At 48.9% G+C, this 26,374-nt stretch overlaps 1 protein-coding gene across 1 annotated transcript in view; it reads left to right on the top strand.

Annotated features, from left to right (window-relative positions):
- The first annotated feature begins 1,737 nt into the window (after positions 1-1,737).
- The window catches only part of YY1 (YY1 transcription factor), a 60,452-nt gene continuing 35,815 nt past the window's right edge, over positions 1,738-26,374 (top strand). Inside the window, 5 exon segments of the mRNA XM_030214753.1 lie at positions 1,738-2,096; positions 2,099-2,175; positions 2,178-2,250; positions 2,253-2,519; positions 13,991-14,153. Of these exon segments, the coding sequence (XP_030070613.1) occupies positions 1,796-2,096; positions 2,099-2,175; positions 2,178-2,250; positions 2,253-2,519; positions 13,991-14,153 (881 nt within the window). The 5' untranslated portion in view covers positions 1,738-1,795.

The raw sequence follows: 26,374 nt of genomic DNA, 5'->3' as shown, positions 1-26,374 counted from the left end.
GGTTTCCCATACATTCAGCTGGACTGCAAGGAGAAAGGCCCAGCAACACATTAATAATTTATATTCTGCCTTTTGGAAAACCATCTTACAATAAAATACATTTAAAATCATATTTCTCAAAAATAAGATACAAGTCCAAAAATACTTAAATGTATCCTTTCCCCCTCCCCCCAACTAAGGCAAACAGAACAGTAGCCGCCCCAACTACCAGTTCTGAAAACACATTTTAACTGAATTTTCAAAACAGAAAACTAGACAGAATGAATTGTAACATACTTGTAGGTTTTGAAAATTGACCCCCCCCCCCCCCACAAAAGCAAATTAGAAGATTATCTGAGATTCTGTAAATTACTAAAGGCTTTTCTATTAAGTCATATATTAGCAAAACAAAAAGTAATTTGCTGTCTCTGATATGTATCAACATAATACTCTAGCTTAACTTCATGACAAACACCACAATTATTCTAATATGTTAAATATTATAAATATCTGACTGCATCATATTTTTGATATTTTTCTTGAATGTTTAAGCCACACACTGAACCTGAGCCTCTTCTGAATAACGTGGGATACAAGTGTAATAAATAAATAAAATGCATACAAGTCTTCCAGCTCTTAACATGCTTCCTCCCCAATACTACTTAACTCACAAAGATGCACATTGTTTGCTTGCTGGGAAAAAAATATATATATTTTTTTTTATTGGAATAGAACACAAACAAGCCCTGCTATTTTACAGTTATGATTTTAATTACCAACTATTTCCTTCCTCTGAATGTCTTTATTTATAAACTTTACAGAAATACGCAAACCCTTATCCAAGGAAGGCCAATCTAGATGTCAAAGGAAGCACTGCAAAATTTTAATAAATGTAAACAAACAAAACCCACCAACCACCATGGAGAATCTAAACTCCCAACAGCCACAACTTACTCAACTAACACCTAGAATGTTCAAGTGTACAGCGCTGCGTACGTCTAGTAGCGCTATAGAAATGATAGTAGTAGTAGTAATGCATGCACCTTCTATGCTAAAAGATTCATTTTCTTTACAAACGAATACTAGCCTAAACTTTGTGATTACACCTCCTTTCGGTGCTAAACCGACGTTGAAATCGCCCAAATTTCGTTAACGTTAAAAAGGTAAACACATAATAAATCAAAATAACCAAGTTTACTCGAGATGGGAACATGATAACAGAAAACAGTCTTTGGCTAATACAAAATTCTGGATTTCCCCCAATCTGCTTCACCAATAGGTAAGATGTCCAAATCTATTTTAAGAAGTATTTGGGAAAGTGATGATATATAAATGCGTGGCTTTTTTAGCATGGGGGATCGGGTAAAACGTGGTATCCATTTAGATCCGTTTCTTTGGCAGAACAGCGTAAAAATAAAAGCCAGGACGATGAACAAAAAAGTCCGATCTCTCCTCCGGATAATCCTCTCCACCAGGCCAATTAACCGATCCTCAAACGAAACGTCCTTCTCTCGTCGAAATGTTCTCTCGGCATCTGTTGTGGATTCCACCGAAAAGAGCTTCCAGCGTTGATCAACCATTCTCAGGCCTAACCGCACTGCCGCCAACGCCACGACACCTACCACCCACTGCGCGCGCCGCGCGGACAACAATGCCTCTTCCCCTCCTCCACCTCTCTCCCCACCCTCCGCAACCCTTTCAGCCAACGGCTTTCCGCCTCTTCCCCCCGCCTTCTGACGTAACAGTACAGCGGAGCCGGGAAGCTTCGAAGCCGTCTCACCCACATCGCCGTGCTCGTCCTCCTCACTCAGGTTGAATGGAACGCGGTTCACTGACGGTTTGGAACATGCTTGAAGTCTCGCGAGGCTCACGCCGGAGCGGACTGTGGCGACGAGATTTGGAGGGTAGAGTTAGTATTTGTGTTGTTGAAGAAGGAGGAAGGGAAAGAGGAGGGCAGAGGATTTTAATTGCACGCAAAACGGATTACAATATGGCGTCGGGCGACACGCTCTATATCGCCACGGACGGCTCCGAGATGCCGGCGGAGATCGTGGAACTGCACGAGATCGAGGTGGAAACCATCCCGGTGGAGACCAATCGAGACACGGTGGTCGGGGACGCGACGATGCCGACGAGCACCACCAACCGATGAATCGCCTTGCCAAGCCCCTGGTAACGGACGACCCGACCACGTTCACCACCATCACCAGGAGGTGATTCTCGTGCAGACGCGGGAGGAGGTGGTCGGCGGGGACGACTCGGACTTGCGAGCGATGACGGCTTTGAGGACAGATCCCTCATCCCCGTGCCGGCCCCCCGCCGGCGAGGAGGAATACATCGAGAGACCCTGGTGACGGTAGCCGGGAAAAAGCAGCTCGTCGGGTGGGCGGCTGAAAGAAGGGAGGCGGCGGCAGCGGCAAGAAAAAGTAGCAAGAAAAGCTACCTGAGCGGCGCGGAGCCCAGCGGCAGGAAATGGGAGCAGAAGCAGGTGCAGATCAAGACCTTAGAAGGGGAGTTTTCGGTAACGATGTGGGCATCAGGTGAGTCTCTTTTAGCTTCTCTCCGTTGTTGTTCGCCCCGCCGTGCTGGCGGCGAAGCCCCCAGGGCGTGGCCGCGCTCTCGTGAGGAAATTCCCGGCTCTTTTCCTACCCGAACGCCAGCAAACTGGCGCTGAAAGGTTTTGTTTTGAAAGGAAGCCATGTTTTTTATGTGTTGCTGGGCGCCGCCATGTTCGCCAGGCAGTATGGCGGCCCGAAAAGATGGCGTGTGGGGCCGGGGAACATGGCGGCCGAAGATGGCGGGCGGAGCGGGAGGGAGCGCGCTGCTGCTGGTGACTCCGGGACTAGGCCGCAATGGCGTACTTTTTGCTGCTCGCGCTGGTGGAGCTGTAGGGGGGGGGGGGCGGGGCGAAGGAGGCGGCTGCTGCCTAAAGGAAACAGGAGCGGTAGAGACGCGCGCGGCAGCCGGACTCTTCTCGGAGCTGAGCTCGTGCTGGAAGGCAGCGTTTGGAAACTTTTTTTTTTTTTTTGCTGGTTTCTCCTCTTGCTTGCATGGACTTATTTAAATATCGAACGGTTTCTAGCATGGAAATGGCTCCCTGGTTGAGATTGGCGCAGCCTTTGAACGGTATCGATGGCGATATATTGTTCTATTTTTGGTACTTTTTGTTTAAACGTCAGGTAAATGTTTCTACATATATTTTATTTATGTGTGGCGGTCGCTTGCTGTGTTATTTCCATGACATCGGGCAAAACCTCAGCATTTGCTTCTACTTCATAATGTGAATTATGACTTGAGGGTTCACACTGGGGGGGGGGGAGGTTATGTTTGGTAAGGATGAACGAAAAGCAACTTAGGTAATGTGTGGATGTTGTTTTTTTTTTTTTTTTTTTGCATGGGCTTATGTAGGTTTTTTTTTCTGATAAACTAATATGCTCTCTTTTCAGGTATGAAAGATGAGCATGTATAACTTTTTTGTCAAAGTTTAATTGTAGGCATTGTGGTCTTTGATATTTTAAAGCTTAACAAAAACGCAGATTTTTGAAGGGGTGTGTGTGTCTGTGTACCCAGACCAAACATGAGAGGAGGAGTAGCCAAGTACAGTAGCTTTCGAACCGATTTCCACTACAGCTCCGCTTAACTCTCATTGCCGTGGTATCAATTATGTAAAAAATTTTTTAATTGCAAGCACAGAAAGGTGGTATATCAAATCCTATTCCCTATACTTAACATGGTTTTGCGACTTTCATAATGGTATTGCATTGGAACAGAAGTGGGGAAATGTAATTTTAATGTAGTTTATCTTAGCTGTGTTAGAATATTCTAATGCATTTTATTGAGGTGTTTAATTTGTATTGTGTTGATGTATTTATATTTAAATCTTTTTTCCATACTGCATATATTTTTATTTTGTGTTACATTTGTACCCCGTGCTTTCCCACTCATGGCATATATATATCATTTGTACTTTGACATTTTTACTTTGATTCTACTGTTAATATGTATATTTTGATACATTTCTTGTTGCCTTCAGTTTCACTATTAAACTGTCAAAACTGTAAGATTTAAAGAAACCTAGAACAATGTCGACAGATGAACACCATATGACCTATCCAGTCTGCCCATCCATGCCATCTACTCTTCCTATCACTTCCTTAGAGACCTTATGTATTTATCCCAAGCCCTCTTGAATTCAGATACTGTTTTTTTTCTCCACCAGTTCCACAGGGAAGCAGTTCTTCATGGAAAGGGTGATGTATTTCTTCAGGGTACTTCTTGAGTCTATCCCCTTTTCACCTTCATCCTACGCACCCTCGTTCCTGAGCATCCTTCAATTGAAGAGACTTCTCATGCATTTATGCTGCATAGAGACATTAAAATTCCTATCGTATCTTCCCTCTCCCACCTTTCTTTAAAGACTGTATATTGAAATCTTTAAGTTTGTCCCCATATGCTTTGACAAAGACTACTAACCATTTTAGTAGCACCCTGTGGTCTGTCTTTGTAGCTTTTGAAGGTGCAGTCCTCCAGAATTGTACACAATATTCTAAATGAGGTGTCACCAGGACTTATGCAGGGGCATTATCACCTTCATTTTCCTACTGGTCACTCCTCTTCCTATGCTCCCAAGCATCCGTCTAGCTTTTGCTGTCACCTTTTCTACCTGTTTGACCACCTTAAGATCATCACATATGATCACACCCACGACCTGTTTTGCGCTCAAAAGTTCTTCATCCCCTAATCTCAGACCTTGGGGCACACCCAACCAATTAGAGGTTTCAGGATTCAAACCCCCCCCCCCCCCCCCCCAATTGAATTCCTGAAAACCAAGACTGGTTGGATGTGCCTTGAGGATTGGGTTGAAAACCCCTGCCCTAAACTGTATGGTTCCTTTTGGTTTTTGTAATGCAAATGCATACCTCCACATTTTTTTAGCATTGAATCTAAACCGCCAAACTCACACCATTCCTCTAGTTCTCTTAACTCCTTCCTCACGTTATCTACTCTATCAGTGGGTATCTGCCCTATTATAGATTTTGGTATCACCCGCAAACTTTATCAGACAGCTCTTCAGCAATATCGCTTATAAAAATGTTTAAAAAAAAGAACCTTGTAGCACACCGTTGGTAACATCCTTTTCCCCGAATGAGCTCCATTTACAACTACCTTTTGTCGTCTTCCACTCAACCAGTGCCTAACCTGACCAGTCACTTTAGGGCCTATACCGAGGGCACTCAGTTTATTTAATATCTATGTGGTAATGTGTCAAAGGCTTTGCTAAAATCTAAATACACCACTCGGTCAAAGAGATTAATCAGATTTTACTGACAAAATCTGCCTTTAGTAGGGAAACCATGTTGCTAAAGGTCCTGTAATCCATTGGATTCCAAAAAATTTCCATTAATCTACTTACCACAGAAGTCAGAATTCTGCTTTTGTGGATGTCTCTGTCCGGGGGGGGGGGGGCAGGGGGGGGATGCCTACCACAGAAGGGTGGTTGTCAAGAGAAAGCTATGGGTGTTTGTATGCTGTGGGGCGGGCAGAGAGCAAAGGAGAAGGGTATCCACTCTGGAAGAGCAGGCCACATAGTGTTCTACATATATCTTCCTGATTTAAAAAAAAAAAAAAAAAGCTTCAAAAACTGCATCATTAGTGAGCTGGAGATTCTCCAGCAGCCTTCTTAGGATTAATTTTTAAAGAATCTCTGGTGTTTTGTTTGCAGGAGGTGGAGAGGTAATAGGGATTCAGAGAGGCTACTGATAGGGATGAGGTTGTGATAAGGCTACTAGTTGGTGTTGCTGTGTAGGTGATGGAGAGAAACTTTTAGGCTGTGGTTGCTGGAAGTGGGTGGACGAGGGATTAAAACTGCAATTTATGGGTTTAAGTGTGCAATACGAAAAGGCTTCTATCCCATTACCTCGACAGCCAAAGCATCTCTCCATTGCCAAATGCTTTATCTCTCCACACCAGAAATCACTGCGGAAACCCAGGCCAAAGTATCGGCCTACTTATCCGACATTGCTGCCTGGATGTCCAACCGCCACCTGAAACTGAACATGGCCAAGACTGAACTTGTTTTCCCACCCAAACCCACTTCTCTCCCTTCACTCTCTATCTCAGTTGATGACACCCTCATCGTCCCCGTCTCATCTGCCCGCAACCTCGGTGTCATCTTCGACTCCTCCTTCTCCTTCTCTGCGCATATCCAGCAGATAGCCAAGACCTGTCGCTTCTTCCTCTATAACATTAGCAAAATTCGCCCCTTCCTCTCTGAGCACACCACCCGAACTCTCATCCACTCTCTCATTACCTCTCGCCTTGACTACTGCAACCTACTCCTCACCGGCCTCCCACTTAGCCATCTATCCCCCCTTCAGTCCATCCAGAACTCTGCCGCACGTCTTATCTTCTGCCTTAACTGATATACTCATATCACACCTCTCAAGTCACTTCACTGGCTTCCGATCAGATACCGCATACAGTTCAAGCTTCTCCTACACACCTACAAATTCACTCGATCTGCAGCCCCTCCTTACCTCTCTACCCTCATCTCCCCTTACGTCCCTACCCGTAACCTCCGCGCTCAAGACAAATCCCTCCTTTCAGTAACCTTATCCACCACCGCCAACTCTAGGCTTCGCCCTTTCTGCCTCGCCTCACCCCATGCTTGGAACAAACTCCCTGAGCCCATACGCCGGGCCCCCTCCCTACCCATCTTCAAATCATTGCTCAAAGCCCCACCTCTTCATTGTCGCCTTCGGCACCTAATCATTACACCTCTTCTCAGGAAATCTCAACTACCCCAACTTGACATTTCGTCCTTTAGATTGTAAGCTTCTGAGCAGGGACCGTCCTTATTTGTTAATTTGTACAGCGCTGCGTAACCCTAGTAGCGCTCTAGAAATGTTAAGTAGTAGTAGGTAGGTGGGCAGTGAGCAGTGGCCTCTTATCCATGCCTTCCCTGCCAATTTAATAAATAACTTGTTGTGCATCACTTTGAGTACATTATGCAGTGACTTTGGAGATAGTACCCCAAATCTTAAACTTTTTCAACTTTCTGACGCCAACCACTACCAATATTAGGTTTTAAAAGTTTTGTTCTGGATCTCAAGTATTGGTAAATATAACTCGTTTTCCAGTATTTTAGATCCAGGACAAAGATATAACTTTATTTATATTGGGCTTTGTTTGCATTAGCGCACGGCTTAGTAAAATTAACAGATACTTCTGAATTCTCGCAACAGAATAGAGACAAGGTCCCCTCAGCTTCTGATGTAGTGGCTTTTTTTATTTGTTAAAATTAGATTTCCTTTTGCACAATTAGGGGATAACTATTTTTGATAGTAATGTTAGTCCTACAGAAAGAGGCGATATGGTTTGGTCTGAGTTTACTCCTCTAGATGGGGGTCTTTTCATTAATCTATTTTGTAGTTATTCTAAATCCATGTTGCATGTTGGACCCTTGTCCACCTTATCTGATGGAAGTTTTGGGTAATTTGTTTCAATGAATTCAGCATTTACTTTTTACAGGTCAATTTGTTTCTTTCATTGTTCATTTGCTAAGGTTCTATAACCCTATTAATTTCCCGTTGTCTCTTTCCATTGTTCCATTGTTCTTTTCCTTGTCCTATTCCCTAACGATACCTTGACTCTGCTTTCGCTTAAATTCTCACAATGTAATCCATTTACTGAATTGTAACAAATCGTATTTCCATTATTTATTGTAAGCCACACTGAGCCCGCAAATAGGTGGGAAAATGTGGGATACAAATGCAATAAATATAATAAAATTGGGTGAGATTATAGCACACACCCATAATTTAAAGATGCAAAGGAGCCTGGTCATCTGGTTACTAACTATAGGCCTGTGGCCTCAATTCTGTTATTTACAAAATCGCATAGTCTGGTCTGTGGCAATGGATGATTATTTAATAAACATGAGATCTTATATTTATAGTATGGAAACTGTGTTTATTTATAACATTTCCTTGTCATTTGCAGCAGATGAATCCAGGAACTAGTGGGTTAAGTCCACCAACCAGGAGGTGGAGATAGAGATAAACAAACTAAAGGCAGTGATGCCAGACTGCCAGCTCCTTCCTCAGTTAGTATGTCTCTGTCTCAGCAGGTGGTGGACAGCTTTTTCTCCAGCTCCTGGGCCCAAGGACTCTGATGGTGCTCCTGGGCCGGTGGCCAGTTTGAGCCGGGGGTGGCAAACTGGTGGTGTCCCCTTTGGCAGCATACGCAGTTGCTGGGTCCCTGCTGCACCTCAAATGCCCTCTGAACAGGCTTTTGCTGTTCCTTTCCTTCTGTTTGTTTCTGCCTCCTAACTTAAAAAAAAGAAAAAGAGAGAACCATAGAATTTGTTTAAAAGAGAAACACAGAAGCACAGGGAAGTTTGTGTTACTGCTGTCCGAGTCCTGTTTTCTGTTGCCTGTTTGAGCCTGCCTCGAAGTGGAGTCGGAGAGTTTTTTTTTCTTTTGGATCAGCTGTCAGTTCCCGCGCTTTCCTGGTCCGGGGTAAGTCCTGCTGGGTTCCTGTTCAAGGACGGGCAATGGCAACGGAAGTGGTAAAACTGTGTTCAGCGGCGGGCCTTTCCTCCATGGTGGCTCTCGGAGCAGATGGGGGTAGAGGACGGTGTCCTCACTGACCAACCGGAGGACTCTTCCGCCGTGAGGATTTTCCATAAGGAGGAGTTGTCCTCTTTTATCTCTCAGGCGCTGGAAGCCCTGAATATAGAGGACCCTGAGGTTGTGGTTTCTCAGGCGGTCAACCCCAAGATGGCTAGTACCAGAAGACCTTCTAAGGCCTTTTCGGGACATGAAGCTATTGAAGAGTTGATTTCCGGATGGGGGGCTGAAATAAGCCAGGCTGTATCCGGTTTCAGAGGACCGTTTAGAGCAGTTTGCTCTACCTAGGGTGGATGGTGGTGTGGCACTTAAGGATATGCAAGATAGACGGCTAGAGACCTCTTTAAAACGTGCCTTTGAGGTGGCCGCTTTGACACTTCAAGCTTCTGTTTGTAGTTCTTATGTGGCTAGAGCTTGTCTCAGTTCGCTACATTCTGTCATGGATTCGATTTCGGAGTCTGATATGCTGGGAACTCCTCAGATGTCGCTGATGGATATTGGGCTGGCGTACTTGGCGGAAGCCTTGTATGATTTGGTCTGTGCTTTGGCCAAACTCATGGCCTTGACCGTTTTCTCTCGGTGTCTTCTGTGGCTCCGTCATTGGGCCGCAGATATGGCCTCTAAGCAACGGCTCATTAAATTGCCTTTCCGAGGGAAATTGCTTTCTGGGGAAGACCTAGAAAAGATTGTTAAAGATTTGGGGGATTCCAAATCTCAGCGTCTTTCGGAGGATAGACCCATCTACTTCCAGGCAGGGAGCCTCGAGGTCACGTTTCAGAGAGACGCGACTGTATCACCCGGGGCGGTCCAATGCAGCCTTTCAGCGTCCTCGTTTTGGGCAGCGTTCTTCCTTTCGAAATGAGAAGCATCTGGCTGGACCTCCCCTCTCATCAGGGGGCTTCTTCTCTGGCCTCCCAATGATGGGGCGCAGGTCTACTTGGTAGGAGAGCAGATCAGTGTCAGGTCTCAAAGCAGCAACTAGGTTTGTGAGCCCTTGGGCAGCTGCCAAGGAGCGGCAGTGGCAGGCAAAACCACCCCAACCAGCACTGGGCTAACACACACAAAGCAGGGACAAGCAAAGCAGGAACACACTGGACAAGAACACTTGGACTGGAGCAAGGCTTCACCTGTAATTGACCACCCTTCCCCAAAGTTGAGCCCCTGGGTGCAGGTGGCTGGCAGGACTTACCGGACTGGGCAGGAACTGGATACCAGCAGGAAACACACAACAGAGTCAAGACTACAAGCTGCCAGGCAGCCACTAAGAGAAACACAGACAGGAGGGAGTCAGGACTAAAAGCTGCCAGGCAGCCACTAATAAAGAACAGACACAAGACAAGGAAATGCAGACCAGAAACAAGACTAGGAACTAAACAATAAAACCAAAGCTAACTACACACAAACAAGAACCAGGCAAGAACTCAGAATAAAACTGGACTAGGCAGAAGTGCACAGAGCACATCCACATCCCAGGGACCTTAGACGATGCAGAGGCAAACACAGAAGTTTGTAGGTGATTACTAAAGCCCATCAGCTGCAGCAATCACAAGGCAACTACGGGTGCTGTTGAGGTACAAACAAGGAAAGCAATTCTGGCAGCCCGGAAGATCTGGACTGAACTGAGCTGAAGTCTGGAACAGGTGACAGTAAAAAAGACAGTCCATTGCAGCCACCAGGTATGGCCACCAGAGGGCGAGGTGAGCACAGACAAGGAAACGGTCACAAACGTGACAGTCAGTGGTCGGCTTTCTCTGTTTCTTCCAGAGTTGGCCAGAATTACTTTGGACCAGTGGGTCCTCTGTGGTGCGAGAAAGTTACAAGCTAGAATTCTTCTCTCCCGTCACAGTCGTTTTTCTGGAGTCCCACTGTGTATTGCGGGCCAAGAGGACAGCGGTTCTACAGTGTTTGCGAGACCTGCTAAGGATAGGGGCTATTGTGCCTGTTCCTCCTCTCGAAAGGCGTACAGGTCGGTGCTCCATCTTCTTTGTGGTTCCAAAAAAAAGGGGGAGGGGGGCTTTTCGGCCTATTCTCGATCGGGTACGTCACTTCCGGATGGAGACATTAAGGGCAGTTATTGCTGCTGTTCAACCAGGCGAGTTTTTGACAGCTCTCGATTTGAGGGAAGCTTACCTGCACATTCCCATTTGGCAGCCCCATCAGAGATTTCTCAGATTTGCGGTGCTGGGTCAGCACTTCCAGTTTCGGGCCCTTTCTTTTGGAATGGCCACTGCCTCACGCACTTTTTCCAAGGTCATGGTGGTGGTGGAGGCGTTCCTCCAGAAGGAGGGAATTCAAGTGCATCTATATGTCGACGACTGGCTGATTCGGGTGACAACAGCAAAGGAGAGTCGAGTGGTCACCGACGGAGTGATTGCAGTGTTGCAATCCTTAGGTTGGGTGGTCAATATGGACAAGAGTCATCTGGTTCCTACTCAGTCTGGACTATCTTGGAGTGCAATTTGATACGAAGCGGGGGAAGGTGGTTCTCCCCGAGGGGCGAAGGATCAAATTGCTTTCTCAGGTACGGACCTTATTGAGTCGCCGCACTCCCCAAGTGTGGGACTTATGTTCAGCTCCTCTGTTCCATGATGGCGACCTTGGAGGTCATTCCATGGGCAAGGGCTCACATGCGGCCTCTTCAGAATTTCCTTTTGAGCAGATGGTTGCTGACGTCGCTGGATTATCAACGACACCTTCCTTGGTCGAACCGGGCCAGGGACAGTCTTGCATGGTGGCTCCTGTCAGCCAATTTGCAGATGGGTGTTTCGCTGGGGTCTCCCAATTGGGTGGTAGTCGTGACGGATGCCAGCTTTGCGGGTTGGGGAGCTCATTGTCTTCGAGTAGCCCAGGGATCGTGGACCCCTCTTGAAACGACTTGGCCGATAAATCATCTGGAGTTGCGAGCAGTCGTGAATGCGCTGCGGAGTTTTCAGGACATTTCTCAGGGGCAGGCTGTTCATGTATTCTTGGACAACACCACGACGGTGGCCTACATCAATCGGCAGGGGGACACTCGCAGTCTTCCGTTGGCAGTGGAAGCGTCTCGTCTTCTAGTATGGGCGGAAGCGCATGTTCAGAGTCTGTCGGCAGCGCACATTGCGGATCAAGATAATGTTCAAGTGGATTTTCTCAGCCGGACTCTTTTGGACGCAGCGGAATGGACGCTGTCGGACTTGGCTTTTCGGCTGATCTATCAACGTTGGGGAAGACCAGTAATGGATCTCATGGCCATGGTTTGCAATGCCAAAGTTCCCCAGTTCTTCAGCCACAAACGGCAGCCAAGATCCCCAGGATTGGACGCTCTTCTCCAGCCATGGCCGGAACAATAGCTACTGTATGTTTTTCCTCCGTGGCCTCTGATAGGGAGAGTTCTTTGCTGCATAGGGCGGCATCGGGGGGCCGGTCGGTCTAGTGGCCCCGACGGTTGTGGTATGCGGATCTCGTTTGAGCACTCTCAGAGCCACCATTGCGACTTCCGGTGACTCCCGATCTGCTGCCTCAAGGGCCAGTTCAGATGGAAAAATCCCTCTCGCTTTGGTCTTTCGGCCTGGCTATTGAGAGGCGGCAGCTGAGGAAGAAGGGATTTTCAGGACCAGTCATTGCCACTCCTTTGGGGACACGGAAGTAGTCTACTTTAAGCGGCGTACGTGCGAGTGTGGAAAGCTTTCTCGGTGTGGTGTGCTTCGCGTGCTGAATTGCATTTTCAGGCGGACATTCCGATTATTCTGGAGTTCTTTCAGGATGGCCTTCAAAAGGGATTGGCATATAATTCCCTTCGAGTGTAGGTGACCGTGCTAGCTTGCTTTAGGGGCAAGCTGTACGGTTCCTCTTTAGCAGCTCACTCTGATGTGGTCTGTTTCCTACGCGGGGCGCTTCGGCCTCCTCTGCGGCAGCTGTGCCCGGCGTGGCATTTGAATGTGGTACTGCAAGCCCTCCAGGCCCTACCGTTTGAGCCATTGAATAAGGTTTCTGAGAAGGATCTAACACTTAACAGTGTTTTGGGGGGGCATTGCTTCGGCTAGGAGGATTTCTGAAATTCAGGCTTTGTCTTCCACAGATCCTTTTTTGCAGTTTTCTGAAGCAGGGGTGTTGATCTGGATGGTGCCGTTGTTTCTACCTAAAGTGGTTTCGGCTTTCCACGTCAATCAGGTGGTTTACCTTCCGTCTATTCGAAGAGAGGATTATCTGGGGGAGTTTGCCTCGCTACGTTTCCTGGACGTGCGGAGAGCCTTGTTTCGGTACTTGCAGTTCTCTAACGAGTTTCGACGCTCTGATCATTTCTTTGTGTTCTCGTCGGGATCGAAAAGAGGTGAGGTGGCTTCTAAGGCTTCCATTGCTTGCTGGATTAGGGAAGCCATTGGAACGGCGTATCTGCTACAAGGGAGGGCGTCTCCAATAGCCCTGAAGGCGCATTCTACTTGGGCACAGGCGGCGTGGCCTTATCTCTGGAAGAGATTTGTCGGGTTAGACCTATCTGCTTGGCAGGGTGGGAGTTTTTGCGCGGGGAGCGTCAGCTTCCCACCCTACTTAAGGAATGCTTTGGTACATCCCACTAATTCCTGGATTCATCTGCTGCAAGTGACAGTGAAGGCAAAATTATGTCTTACCTGATGATTTCCTTTCCTTTAACGCAGCAGATGAATCCAGGATCCCTCCCTAGTTCAGCCAACGGTTTTTTAATTTTCCGCGCATTGTGGCTATTTTTTCCTTCCGGGTTCTCTTTTGCAGAGTTCAAACAGATATGGGAACACGGAAAGGATGCCGATTTCTGAATCAAGTTGCAGTTATTTTGAAGTTCTTATTTGGTTCTCTGTTTTTCATAGCGAGGATGGTTTCTGGTTGTTGTTGGTTTCATAATTTTGGCCTTGGCAAATGCTTACGAATGACATACTAACTGAGGAAGGAGCTGGCTGTCTGGCATCACTGCCTTTAGTTTATCTCTATCTCCACGTGCTGGTAGGCGGACTTAATCCACTAGTTCCTGAATTCATCTGCTACGTTAAAGGAAAGAAAATGATCAGTTAAGACATAATTTTACCATAGTCACACAAAACAGATACATACAAAATAGAGATGTTTTGCCTTAGACATGTGCGTATGCACACACATGCAAGAAGTTGTAAAGAGTTCCATGACCCAAACTCTGCATGCTTTCCTTGTCTGTCTTATTTTTGCTGTATTTTTACCTCTGTTACACTGCATGCTTTCATTCTGATTACAGTATAGTATGTATTTTAATACACTAAACATAGGCCTATAGCAGGAAGAATAATGGTTAATTTAGATTCTGAGAGATCCTAACTAATAATTTTGAGAGACTACTTAGGTATAGTTTCTGTAGGGTTGTCTTACATAGATGCACTGTTTTTATTTTGTTTCAGATGATAAAAAAGATATTGACCATGAGACAGTGGTTGAAGAGCAGATTATTGGTGAGAACTCTCCCCCTGATTACTCAGAGTACATGACAGGAAAAAAATTACCCCCTGGAGGAATACCTGGCATTGATCTTTCAGACCCAAAACAGCTAGCTGAATTTGCTAGGTAAGTCAGAATAGGGTACATATTTTGTGTGTATCTTTTTTGTTGTTTGTTTCTCCTTTTGAAATAGCTATATTCTGTGCAGTATTTTCAAAGTGTATCCAGAAAGCATTAATTGCTTCTAAAAAGGTTTTACAGCAATTCCTCTGAACTCTTGGAAGAAATCATCAAAAATCAAAAGTTAAACTATCATTCCATATCATCATGCTGATCAATCCATAGACTGGTGGGTTGTGTCCATCTACCAGCAGGTGGAGATAGAGAGCAATCCTTTTGCCTCCCTATATGTGGTCATGTGCTGCCGGAAACTCCCCAGTATGTTCTCTATCTCAGCAGGTGGTGGTCACACACAGCAGCAGCTCTGGCTAGGCCTCCAAGCCTAATTTTTAGGTTTTGTTGAGTGCCTGGGGTTGAGGGCTCTTCTTGAGCAAGTGCAAACCTGGTGGCGCCAGGTCCCTCCTTTTCTCCCCCCTCCCGCTGGCTCCGTTAAAAAAAAAAAAAAATTTGGACGTCCTTAAGGGCGTTTATTTCAACGTTTATTTAAACGTTTATTGCAGCTACTCACTGGGACACCAGGTCGTTACAGCTCGGAGCGAGAAGCAGGTAATTTTTACCTTTTTATAGCGGGCAGGGGGTTCCCCGATTGATCTCCACGTGGCCTATGGCGTCGGAGGGCGAGGGCGCGAAGAATCGCTCCCCGGACCGCGTGTGCGCTTCTAGCGGGGATGCGGGGGTTTTAAAGTCTGATTCGCCCTTGTTGGGTGTCAGTTTGGAGGCCGGTCAGTGTCCCGGGTCTTCCTCCGGCGCGGCGGTTTTTTCCCGCCATAAACGCCCATCCCCCGCTGCTCGCCTCCGCCATCTTGGCCGGCCACTCTGCTCGGACGGCTTCTTCTTGGGCCGCCCTTGAGCTGGGAGACGTTCATGCCATGGCCGCCCTTGATTTGGGCGACGGCAAAAAAGCAGCTAAAGTTAAGCGCCGTTCTTCCCGCGCGGCTCCTTCGCGGAGTGTCGCGCCGGACGCCATCTTGGATGCGCAGCATGTGGCTCCCCCGCTCTTGCGAGCGCCGGTTGAGGGTGCGTCTAGGGCTGTGGCCCAGGCTGCTGAAATACACAGTCTGGGGGGTTTCTCCCCCGAGTTTATTTTGCTGCTGCATCAGGCTTTCCTTATGCAAAACGCTGCCCCTTCTCCCTTGTCCGATAACGGGGTTGAGGCCCCCGGAAGTAAACGCCCTCGGGTGGATTCCCAGGCCTTAGAGGACGCTGTTTCCTCTGATGTAGATGAGGGCAGCGTATCCGAGTTCTCCCAACGGTCCTTTGGGGATTCCTTGGAGGAGACGGATTCCCGCTCGGATGGAGCGGATGACCCCTCTGCAGCGCGGATCTTTCGCTCAGAGGATTTGCCCAACCTGTTACTGCAGGCCATGAGCATTTTGAAGATTTCCTCGCCAGAGGACGTCTCTCCCTCAGCCCCTGTTGGCTCTGCCATTATGCTGGGGACGAAGCGCCCGCCTAGAACTTTCCACGTGCATGATGCCATGCACACCTTAATTTCGGCTCAATGGGATGTCCCGGAAGCGAGCCTCAAAGTGGCTAGGGCTATGTCTCGCCTCTATCCTTTGCCTGAAAGTGAACGTGAGGCCTTTCTTTGGCCTACCGTGGATTCTTTAATCACTGCGGTGACTAAGAAGACGGCGTTGCCGGTGGAAGGTGGCACGGCCCTAAAGGACGCCCAAGACAGAAGATTGGAAGCGGCTTTAAGGTCGTCCTTCGAGGCGGCTGCCTTAAGTTTGCAGGCCTCAGTTTGCGGCTCCTATGTGGCCAGGGCGTGCCTGACGATGGTGCAACGGGCTTCCCCCTCGGATCCTTCCTTGAGGGCTGACTGGCCGGCCCTGGAATCGGGCTTGGCTTATTTGGCAGACTTACTGTATGATGTCTTGAGAGCCTCGGCTAAAGGCATGGCTCAGACAGTCTCTGCGCGGCGCTGGCTTTGGCTGAAACATTGGTCTGCGGACCACGCCTCTAAGTCCCGCCTGGCTAAGTTGCCTTTTAAAGGCAAGCTGCTCTTTGGGGTCGAGCTGGACAAAATTGTGACCGATCTCGGCACGTCTAAGGGCAAGAGGTTACCAGAGGTCAGGGCTCGGGCCAGTGCTCGCCCTGGTATCTCCAGAGGACGGTTTCAAGAAGCCCGTCGGTACCGCCCGGGCAAGTCGGGCTCCTCTGCCCCCTCTTCCTTCAAGAGGAACTTCTCCCCCAAGCAGCATTCCTTTCGCAGAGACGGCCGTCCCGGAGGTACGCCCTCCAGTCCTCCCCCAGGGTCTCGTACCCAATGACGGGGTCCTGGTCCATGGCCCAGTGCAGATTGGAGGACGCCTGTCCTCGTTCCTGGGCGAGTGGACCAAACTAACTTCAGACGCTTGGGTGCTGGAAGTCATCAGAGACGGCTACAAGTTAGAGTTCTGCCGACCCTTAAGAGACGGGTTTGTACTCTCTCCCTGCAAGTGTCCGGTCAAAGCTGTGGCAGTGCAGCAGACCTTGGACAACCTGATCCGCCTGGGTGCGGTCGTTCCGGTGCCAGAAAATCAGACTGGCAAGGGACGTTACTCCATTTACTTTGTGATACCAAAGAAAGGCGGTTCTGTCCGGCCTATCCTCGACCTCAAAGGGGTCAATCGGGCCTTGAAAGTGCGGCACTTTCGCATGGAGACTCTCCGCTCTGTTATAGCGGCAGTGAAGGCAGGAGAGTTCTTGGCTTCCTTGGACATCAAGGAAGCGTACCTGCATATTCCCATCTGGCCTCCTCATCAACGCTTTCTGCGTTTTGCAGTCCTGGGCCGACACTTTCAGTTCAGAGCCCTCCCTTTCGGGTTGGCTACTGCTCCGCAGGACCTTTCTCCAAAGTAATGGTGGTCATCGCGGCCTTCCTGCGAAAGGAAGGAGTACAAGTCCATCCTTATCTGGACGACTGGTTGATCCGAGCCCCCTCTTATGCAGAGTGCGGCAAAGCTGTGGACCGGGTGGTTGCTCTTTTGAGCTCCCTGGGGTGGATCATCAACTGGGAGAAGAGCCAGCTGCGCCCGACTCAGTCCCTGGAGTATCTGGGAGTTCGATTCGACACCCAAGTGGGCAGAGTGTTCCTGCCAGACAATCGGATTGTCAAGCTTCAGGCTCAGGTGGACCAGTTCCTAGTAGCCTCTCCTCTTCGGGCTTGGGACTATGTGCAGCTGTTGGGCTCTATGACGGCCACGATGGAAGTAGTGCCCTGGGCCAGGGCTCATATGAGACCACTACAACACTCTCTGCTGCAGCGCTGGACTCCGATGTTGGAGGATTATGCTGTGCACCTTCCCGTGGACCCAGCAGTGTGCAAGGCGCTGAGCTGGTGGATGCAGACAGACAAGTTGTCTGCAGGAATGCCTCTGGTGACCCCGGAGTGGATTGTCGTCACGACGGATGCCTCTTTGTCGGGCTGGGGAGCCCACTGCTTGGGAAGGACAGCGCAGGGGCTCTGGTCTCCTGGAGAGGCAAAGTGGTCTATCAACCTCCTGGAACTCAGAGCCATTCGGTTGGCGCTTTTGGAGTTCATCCCGGTACTGGCGTTGAAGCCAGTACGGGTCCTGTCGGACAATGCCACGGCTGTGGCCTATGTCAACCGCCAGGGAGGTACCAAGAGCGCCCCTCTAGCCAAGGAGGCCATGAATCTATGCCAGTGGGCGGAAGCGAACCTGGAACAGCTGTCAGCGGCCCACATTGCCGGAGTCATGAATGTCAAGGCGGACTTTCTCAGTCGGCATACCTTGGATCCCGGAGAGTGGCAGTTATCGGCTCAGGCGTTCTTGGACATCACGAAGCGCTGGGGCCAGCCGAGCCTAGATCTGATGGCGTCATCGGCCAATTGCCAAGTGCCGCGCTTTTTCAGCAGAGGACGGGACCCTCGATCCCTGGGAGTAGATGCTCTTCTCCAACAGTGGCCGACACAAGAGCTTCTCTATGTGTTCCCGCCCTGGCCCATGTTGGGCAGGGTGCTAGACCGGGTGGCAAAGCATCCGGGCCGGATAATCCTGGTGGGTCCAGACTGGCCCAGACGTCCCTGGTATGCGGACTTGATCAGGCTCTCAGTCGACGATCCTCTGCGGCTGCCAGTGGAGCAAGGCCTGTTACATCAGGGTCCCGTGGTGATGGAGGATCCCTCCCCCTTTGGTCTTACGGCCTGGCTATTGAGCGGCAGCGTCTGAGAAAGAAGGGCTTCTCAGACAAGGTCATCGCCACTATGCTGAGAGCGAGGAAGCGCTCTACTTCTACTGCTTACGCCAGGGTTTGGCGTATCTTTGCAGCGTGGTGTGAAGCACTTTCTCCCTTCACTGCTCCAATTTCTTCAGTGTTGGCGTTCCTGCAAGAAGGTCTGGAGAAAGGCCTGTCGCTCAGTTCCCTTAAAGTCCAGGTAGCGGCTCTGGCTTGCTTCAGGGGCCGCCTGAAGGGTGTTTCCCTGGCTTCGCAGCCAGATGTGGTGCGCTTTCTCAAGGGAGTTAATCACCTGCGCCCTCCTCTGCACTCAGTGGTGCCTGCGTGGAATCTCAACCTGGTGCTAAGAGCATTGCAGAAGCCGCCTTTTGAACCCTTGTCGAGGGCATCTCTGAAAGACCTGACGTTGAAAGCAGTCTTTTTGGTGGCTATCACTTCAGCCAGAAGAGTTTCCGAGCTCCAGGCGCTCTCATGTAGAGAGCTTTTTCTGCAGTGCACTGAGGCAGGAGTGACTATTCGCACAGTGCCTTCCTTCCTCCCCAAGATTGTTTCTCGCTTCCATGTGAATCAGCAGCTCTGTCTCCCTTCCTTTCGTAGGGAGGACTACCCAGAGGAATACTCTGCTCTCAAATTTCTGGATGTGAGACGTGTCATCATCGGATACTTGGAAGTGACCAATGATTTCCGGAAATCGGATCATCTGTTTGTCCTGTTTGCAGGTCCTCGTAAGGGTCTGCAGGCCGCTAAGCCTACAGTGGCAAGATGGGTCAAGGAAGCTATTGCAGCGGCTTATGTGGCCGCGGGGAAGGTGCCGCCTATCCAGCTGAAGGCTCACTCCACTAGAGCTCAGGCGGCCTCGATGGCAGAGGCCGGGTCCGTCTCCTTGGAAGAGATTTGCAAGGCGGCAACTTGGGCTTCGGCCCATACCTTCTCCAGGCATTACCGCTTGACTGTGGCTGCTCGGGCGGAGGCCCGGTTTGGAGCTTCAGTGTTGCGGTCAGGGATTTCAATGTCCCGCCCTGGGTGAGTACTGCTTCGGTACATCCCACCAGTCTATGGATTGATCAGCATGATGATATGGAAGGTAAAATTATGTATCATACCTGATAATTTTCTTTCCATTAATCATAGCTGATCAATCCATAGCCCCTCCCAGATATCTGTACTGTTTATATTCTGGTTGCATTTCAGGTTCAAGTTTAGTCTTCAGTTCCTGTTCAGGAGGACTTCGTGTTCAAGGTTTTCAATGAATTCTTCAAGAGTTGAGACGAAATTCTGTTAGTGAGCTGCTGCATTCCTCTCCCCTCCGTTTTACGGGGCTGGATTGAGACTTAAATTCTGCTGGCGCTCCCTCCCGCCTCGTGCGGCAGTAGGGCAGTTTTGTACCCCTCCCGCTTCGGCGGTGTTAGGGTCAGTCAGCTCCTCCCGCGGTTGCAGGATAAGCCAGATCCCCCCGCGTCGGCGGGTGTGGTGTCCCTCCCCCACTCCGCGGGGATGAGCTGGACGGATTCCCCTCCCCCACTTGTGTGGGGATGAGCTGGGTTAATTCCCCTCCCCCGTTTCGGCGGTGGTGAGCTGGGCAGAGTGTCCCTTCGTGGGTGTAATTCTCTAAGTGCTGAGTCCTGCGGATGGAGCTTGGATATCGACATACTGAGGAGTTTCCGGCAGCACATGACCACATATAGGGAGGCAAAAGGATTGCTCTCTATCTCCACCTGCTGGTAGATGGACACAACCCACCAGTCTATGGATTGATCAGCTATGATTAATGGAAAGAAAATTATCAGGTATGATACATAATTTTACCTTGGCTTATGTAGTGTGCATGTTTGAGAGACTACAGTTGGTATGGATAAATTCACTCCATTACATATGTGACTGGGGAAAAAGGTGACTAGTAGTGGGTTCAAAATGTTGAGACTGGCTGATTTTCTTTTTTTTTTTTTTCATGTAGTTATGTCATGGGATTCATAAGCACTTTTACAAAGTTACTTGACTGAACTTTTAATTTTTTCATGTAAAAGTATGTATTTTGGACTATTGTATTATAAAGTCTGTTAGAGCTAACAATTTATTAAAACGTCATTCCTTAGTGTATGCAGCAGATGAATCCAAGAACTGGTGGGTTGTCTCCATCTACCAGCAGGTGGAGATAGAGATTACAAAGCTGAAGGCAGCGATACCAGACGGCCAGCTCCTTCTTCACCTCAGTACATCTCTATCTCCAGCAGGTGATGGATGGCACTTCAGCAGCTTCTGGATTTGTCTGTTGGGGATACTCCTGGGTCTTGTGGGCCAGTTGAGTTTAGGGGTGTCTGGCTGGTGGTGCCGACTTTGGAGGCATACTCAGTCTTCTGGGTCCCTGCTTCACCCTTGCCTCCCGGTCTTTAGAGCTCTAGCCTTCCTCACCAGTTAAAAAAACAAGCAAAACAAAGCCAAAAGAGCTTAAAAAACAAAACAAAGAAACAGAAGTTCCTTGTCATCAAGCAGATGAAGCCATTACGTATGGGTTGTGTCCATCAACCAGCAGGGGGAGATAGCACTCAACTTTTCACAGTGCCTCATGGCCAGCTAGCTCCCCTGCCTCTTCAGTATTCTCTATCTCCCAAGCAGGGTGGCTGCAGCTTCTTCGAGCTCCATCAAAAATCTGCCTGGGGGTGGCTCCTGGCTTGCCAGTTGTTAGCCAGGGTGTTAGAGGCTATAGCAGCTTCACTTTGAAGGCACATAGGTCAGCCCTTTCCCTGCCTTACCCATGCCCCCGTGGATGTGGACATATTAGCTTGCTTTTCCCTGTCCTTTCCCACTCAGTGGATGCAGGCACATTGGTTCGCCTTTCCCTGCCTTTCCCACTTATCTGAGCCTACGGAGTGTTTTTATTTACCTCTTTTGCCTCTGCTTTCCTCACAGCGTTAAAAAATAAATAAGTAAATAATTAAAGTCGTGTCGCGCTTTAGCGCAGCGATATTGGAAAAGAGGTTTCCCCCCCCCCCCCCCCCCCTTGAGATTCTTCTGCAGGACAGGAGCTGGGATACTCGGTCTAGTGAGGTAAGAATGTTTTCTGACTCTGGGATGGGCCCGCGATCGGGACATTTTTGGCGATGGCTGCGGAAACTGTAAAGCGCTGTTCTAAATGTGGCAAGCGCAAATCAGCAAAGGGGCTCTGTAATTCGTGCTGTACAGACGGTAGAGCCGGCCTGAGCATGGCGAGCGGCGATCTTTTGCGCTCGGAGCTGGCAGCGGACGCCATTTTGGATTTTCCACATGGCGCGGCCTCCGTTGCAACGGAGAGCCCTGAATCCCGGGGGAGGGGGGGGGTCCTCTGAGTGAGGCTAATAATAGAGCTGATAGGGCAGGATCCGGGCAGTCAGGGAGCGGTTTTCTCCCCTGATTTTGTTTTAATGCTGCATAGGGCATATATGCTTAAAAGAGCTCTTCCACAGGGATCTTCGGACCCTCGGCCATTCCGCCCCACCCCCGACGCAATAATAAAGCAGTTGGCCGGCCATCGAAAAAAGCCATCTGTTTTTGACATCATTCCGCCCCCCCCCCCCGCCACCCCCGGCCACAATAATAAAAGCAAAAGTGCAGTTGAGGCCGGCCATCGGAAAAAGCTGTCTGTTTTCAGCGTCATTCACCTCCGCAATAATAAAAAACATCTATTTTGGCCGTGCTTCACTCAGCTGAGCTAAACACGCTGTGATTGGCTCAGAGACGTCCAGGTCTCTCAGCTAAGTGAAGCACGGCCAAAAAAGACGTTTTTTATTACTGCGGAGGTGAATGACACCGAAAACGGACGGCTTTTTTCGATGGCCGGCCTCAACTGCACTTTTGTTTTTATTATTGCGGCGGGGGCGGAATGACGCCGAAAACAGATGGCTTTTCTCGATGGCTGGCCAACTGCTTTATTATTGCAGCGGGGGGCGGAATGGCCGGCTTTTTTCGATGGCCGGCCTCAACTACACTTTTGTTTTTATTATTGGGGGGCGGGGAGGGGCGGAATGACTTTTATAGCGGTTTTTAATCAGTTTTCAATCCCGTGCAGCCCCAACGAGAGGTACAGACCTCTTGTTAGAGTTTCCAGCGTTAATGCAATCGGAAAATCTTAGTGCATCTCATTACAATAGGGTTTCTACACAATTTGCTCATCTGCATTTCGTTTTTGTTAGCTGCTACCGTCGTCGTAAAATGGCTTTTAGTGCATGCCAGGGTTTACTACTTGCTTGTTATTGGCTCGTTAGGTTTAGTGCATCTGGCCCTTAGTTCTGTGTTTTGTCTGTGTGCCGGTTAGGGAGCAGGTCCTGCGTCTGTGGGACTCTGCTTCTCCTCTGGAGACACCATCTGTTCAGTGAGTCCCTGTGTTTTTTTTTTTTTTTTTTCCAGCGCGGGGGTACCGTGCTTTAATGTGGGCAATGCTGGCATTTGAAAGCTATTCCCACTGCGGTAGCAGATTCTCCGCAGTGTGGGACTCTGTGGTGGCGTTTTTGAACACTGAGGAGGGAAGTGCTGAAGTTCCCTTTTCCCTGAGCAGCCTTTTTCCGCGCTAAAATGGCGTTACCGCGTGCCTTTTTACTGGTGTGGCCCTCCTCTTCTGATATCAGCTCTGATTCTTTCCCACCCTGCGGCCTTGATATGGGCAGGGGGGAGAGGCGGCTTCTCCTAAAGGACCTTGTGTTCCATTAGAGCCTGCTGCTATAGGGGATTCCCCTTTATTTTCTCCAGCCTTTGATTTCCTTTACCAAAATCACTGTTGAGTCAGAAACTGTTTGCATGTAGCTGGGGCAGTGGCACAAATTCTTCTCAAACTGCCCCCACTTTGCAAGGGGATCTAGGGGAAGAACAGAAGTACTTTAAGCTTCTATATCTTCTGAGCAGGATGTCCTCTGCTCTGGGACCCTTAATTTGAACCTTTCTTCTTAAAGAGAGCTTGGCCTCTTTAGCCCTTTTCGTGATTGGGGGAGTTTTTATGCCTATCTCGAGGGCTAAGTTTTCCAGAAAGAATCTGTTGGTCCTGCGATGTGCCTTGTTTTTTTCGGGATGCATGTCAGCCACTGGGGGCTTCTCTGGGGCAGGGGGATTTCTGACACCCCCCCCCCCCCCCCCCCCCGAGCTCATTCTGCTGCTCTGTATGCCTATATGTTGAAGAAGTCTGGTAGGGGAACTGACAGTTCCTTTTTAGTTCAGCCTTTGGAGTTTTCTGGCTTGTTCCCTGCCTGTCTCTTCTGATGGACCCTGTCCCGAAGAGGGGATGTTTTCTCTCCAGCTTAGCAGTAGGGTCCATTTCTCCCCTGTCTTCCTCTATTCAGAGGGAGTCTTTTCAGGGCAGCAAGAATCACCTGAGCTGTAAAGCCATGTTTGCCTAAATGGGTACATTGATAGCAATAGGCCTCACTGTCTGTGGTGAGTTTAGATTTTCTTAAAGTTCCTGCGGTGGCTAAGACTGTTTCTGGTGTGGGAAACTGAACAGCATCAGAGCAGGGCTCCTTGTATGTTGGGCCTCTGAAAGGGGCCTATTTAGTATTTTTATTTACAGATTTCTCTGTCCCCTCGGTTTTTCTCTGAGGGCAGTTGCTTGAACAGCTTGGAAGTTTCCCTCCTTCCTTTGTGAAACTCTTTTTATACTGGCAGTACAGGCATTGCCTATGATCTTGGAAGCTCAGCAGGGTTGGGCCTGGCTGGTTGGATGGGAGACTGCCTGAGAATACCAGGTGCTGTATGCTTTCTTTTTTTTCTGCTCCTTTTCTAGGCTTAGTGCCTTTGGCTCCACATTTCTTTGGGAGATGTTACATATTGTTGTTTTCTGAGGCTAGTGCTCTGGTCTCCATGGCAACCATGGAACCTCAGTGCTGTCATATGAGCATTTGCTCCAGGTGCAGTAGCTTCAGCAAAATAGTTTTATGTTTCTGGAAGATGGTTGTCTTTCAGCCTGAAGGTCACAGGTTTAAGGCTGGTTTGTGCATCGTATTAGAAGTTGTGGCCCATGGCTCCTTTTCTATGGGGCATATTTTACTTCCCTCTCTTATTGCTTGCCTTGACGAGCAGTTCTTTCCATAGTTGGGGCAGTTTACACTAGGCAGCAGCTCTGCTCTTCTAGTTTTGCTCTCTGACACTGATCAAACTATTGCATTGCAGCTTCCACTGTATCTGTGGCACCTCTAGCTAGCTATTTTTTGCAGTGTCTTTAAGGCATTTATTGCACTATTTCTTTGTATTGGACAGCTAGCTTTATTCGGAGGAGTTCAATTTAGCCTGCACTTCAGTTTTCCCTGCACTTCTCCCTTTGCAGCTGCGGTTTTGTCTCGGGGAGCGGCAGCTTCCCACCCTACTTAGGGATTGCTTTGGTACATCCCACCAGTTCTTGGATTCATCTGCTGCATACGCTAAGGAAGGTAAAATCATGCCTTACCTGCTGATAATTTTCTTTCCTTTAGTAGCTGCAGATGAATCCAGGATCCCTCCCTTTGTCAGTCATGCTTGTTTTACCTATTTGTTCTTGTCCTGTTCTTTAGTTTCCAGGAAACAAAAAGGAGAAGAAGAAAGAGAACAGAAACCACTGAAGAGGACTCCATCTAAGTCGTGGTTTCTCTTAAGTCAGACTGACAAGTTTCTGTTTTTTTGTATAGTTGGTGAGGAAGGCTTCCTGGTTTCTTGTCTGATTCTGCTTGGTGATGAGACATGTACATGTACTGATGTGAAGGAGGAGCTGGCCGTCTGCTGTCACTGCCTTCAGCTTTGTGATCTCTATCTCCACCTGCTGGTAGATGGACACAACCCATCCAGTTCTTGGATTCATCTGCTGCTACTAAAGGAAAGAAAATTATCAGCAGGTAAGGCATAATTTTACATTTTTGTTTTGTTTCTGGTGACTGGTCACACTTTCTCAGAGATTGTCACATACTGGTCTGTGTATTTATGGCTAAGGCAAGTTCCATAGCATCCCACAGATCAATCCAGAAATGAGTGGGTTATGTTCTGCTACCAGCTAGAGAGAGCGCCAGAGCTATGCCATAAGGATACTGTGCTGCAGCCACATTTTCAGTATTCTCTCTATTTCAGCAGGTGGATGTACATCTCCTGTGTAGCTCTAGTTTGGTGCTGTCTCCTAACTTGTTCCCTTGGGCTTAGTTAAGCTGGGGGCTTGGCATGGCCTTGCCGGTCAGTTGGGGTACACCTGGTATGGCCAGGTGTCTCCCCCCTCAATTTGCCCACTTCTAGGACTGCTGGGCCTGTGCTCTTACTCTTACTCACAGTTCTGGTATCTCCTGCCTCTTAAAAAAAACAAAAAACCCCACAAAATAATAGCTCCCATAGTGGGTTTGCCTGTAAAGCGATTTGGCACCATTTCTCCCAAGAGGCTTTCTGTATGGATTTTCTACCTCAGTGGGTTCAGTAAAGGTTAGTATCCTGATTTTGCTGGACATGTCTGCCTTTCTCTTTGGGACCTGTGTGTTTTGTCTGCTGCTTTCTGCTTTGGTTGCTATCAGTCTCATTAGTTTTTTCGTTTTTTCCATCTGCCAATATAATCCAGAGGGGTTACTGCAGCTGCCCGAACTACCCTGCTGATCTTTTCAGCTTTGGACTGGGTCTTCTTGTGGCGGCAACTCCTCCCCCCCCCCCCCCCCCCCCCCCAAAAAAAAAACAATGCGGCACTGGAAGTGAGTTCCCGCGGCTTTCCTCTTTCCGGTTCTTCCTTTCTGCCATGACCTTCTTGCTCCTCTGCCGCTTAGGGTGTCTGAGGTTGCAGGTCCCTTGCGGTTCCCCGATCTCCTTGTTGCTGTTTCTCTTGGGGGTTGGGAGGTTGTAGCACTGGGCTCGGGGACTCTCACTAGCTTCCGGAGGGGTTGCGTAGTCTGTCACAGTGCTCCGGGGGTGCGGCTGCTGGTGTGCAGGAGTAGGCTACTCTTTTGTTTGCCTCCTTGCAGAACTCAGCAGGCTCACTTCCTTAGGGAACTCCCAGCCCTGGCTCCTATGTGGCCCTGTGGCGCCTG

This window comes from Microcaecilia unicolor, chromosome 9, assembly GCF_901765095.1.
Source record: "Microcaecilia unicolor chromosome 9, aMicUni1.1, whole genome shotgun sequence".
NCBI classification, from domain to species: Eukaryota; Metazoa; Chordata; class Amphibia; order Gymnophiona; family Siphonopidae; genus Microcaecilia; species Microcaecilia unicolor.
This window is presented reverse-complemented; position numbering and strand designations above follow the sequence as displayed.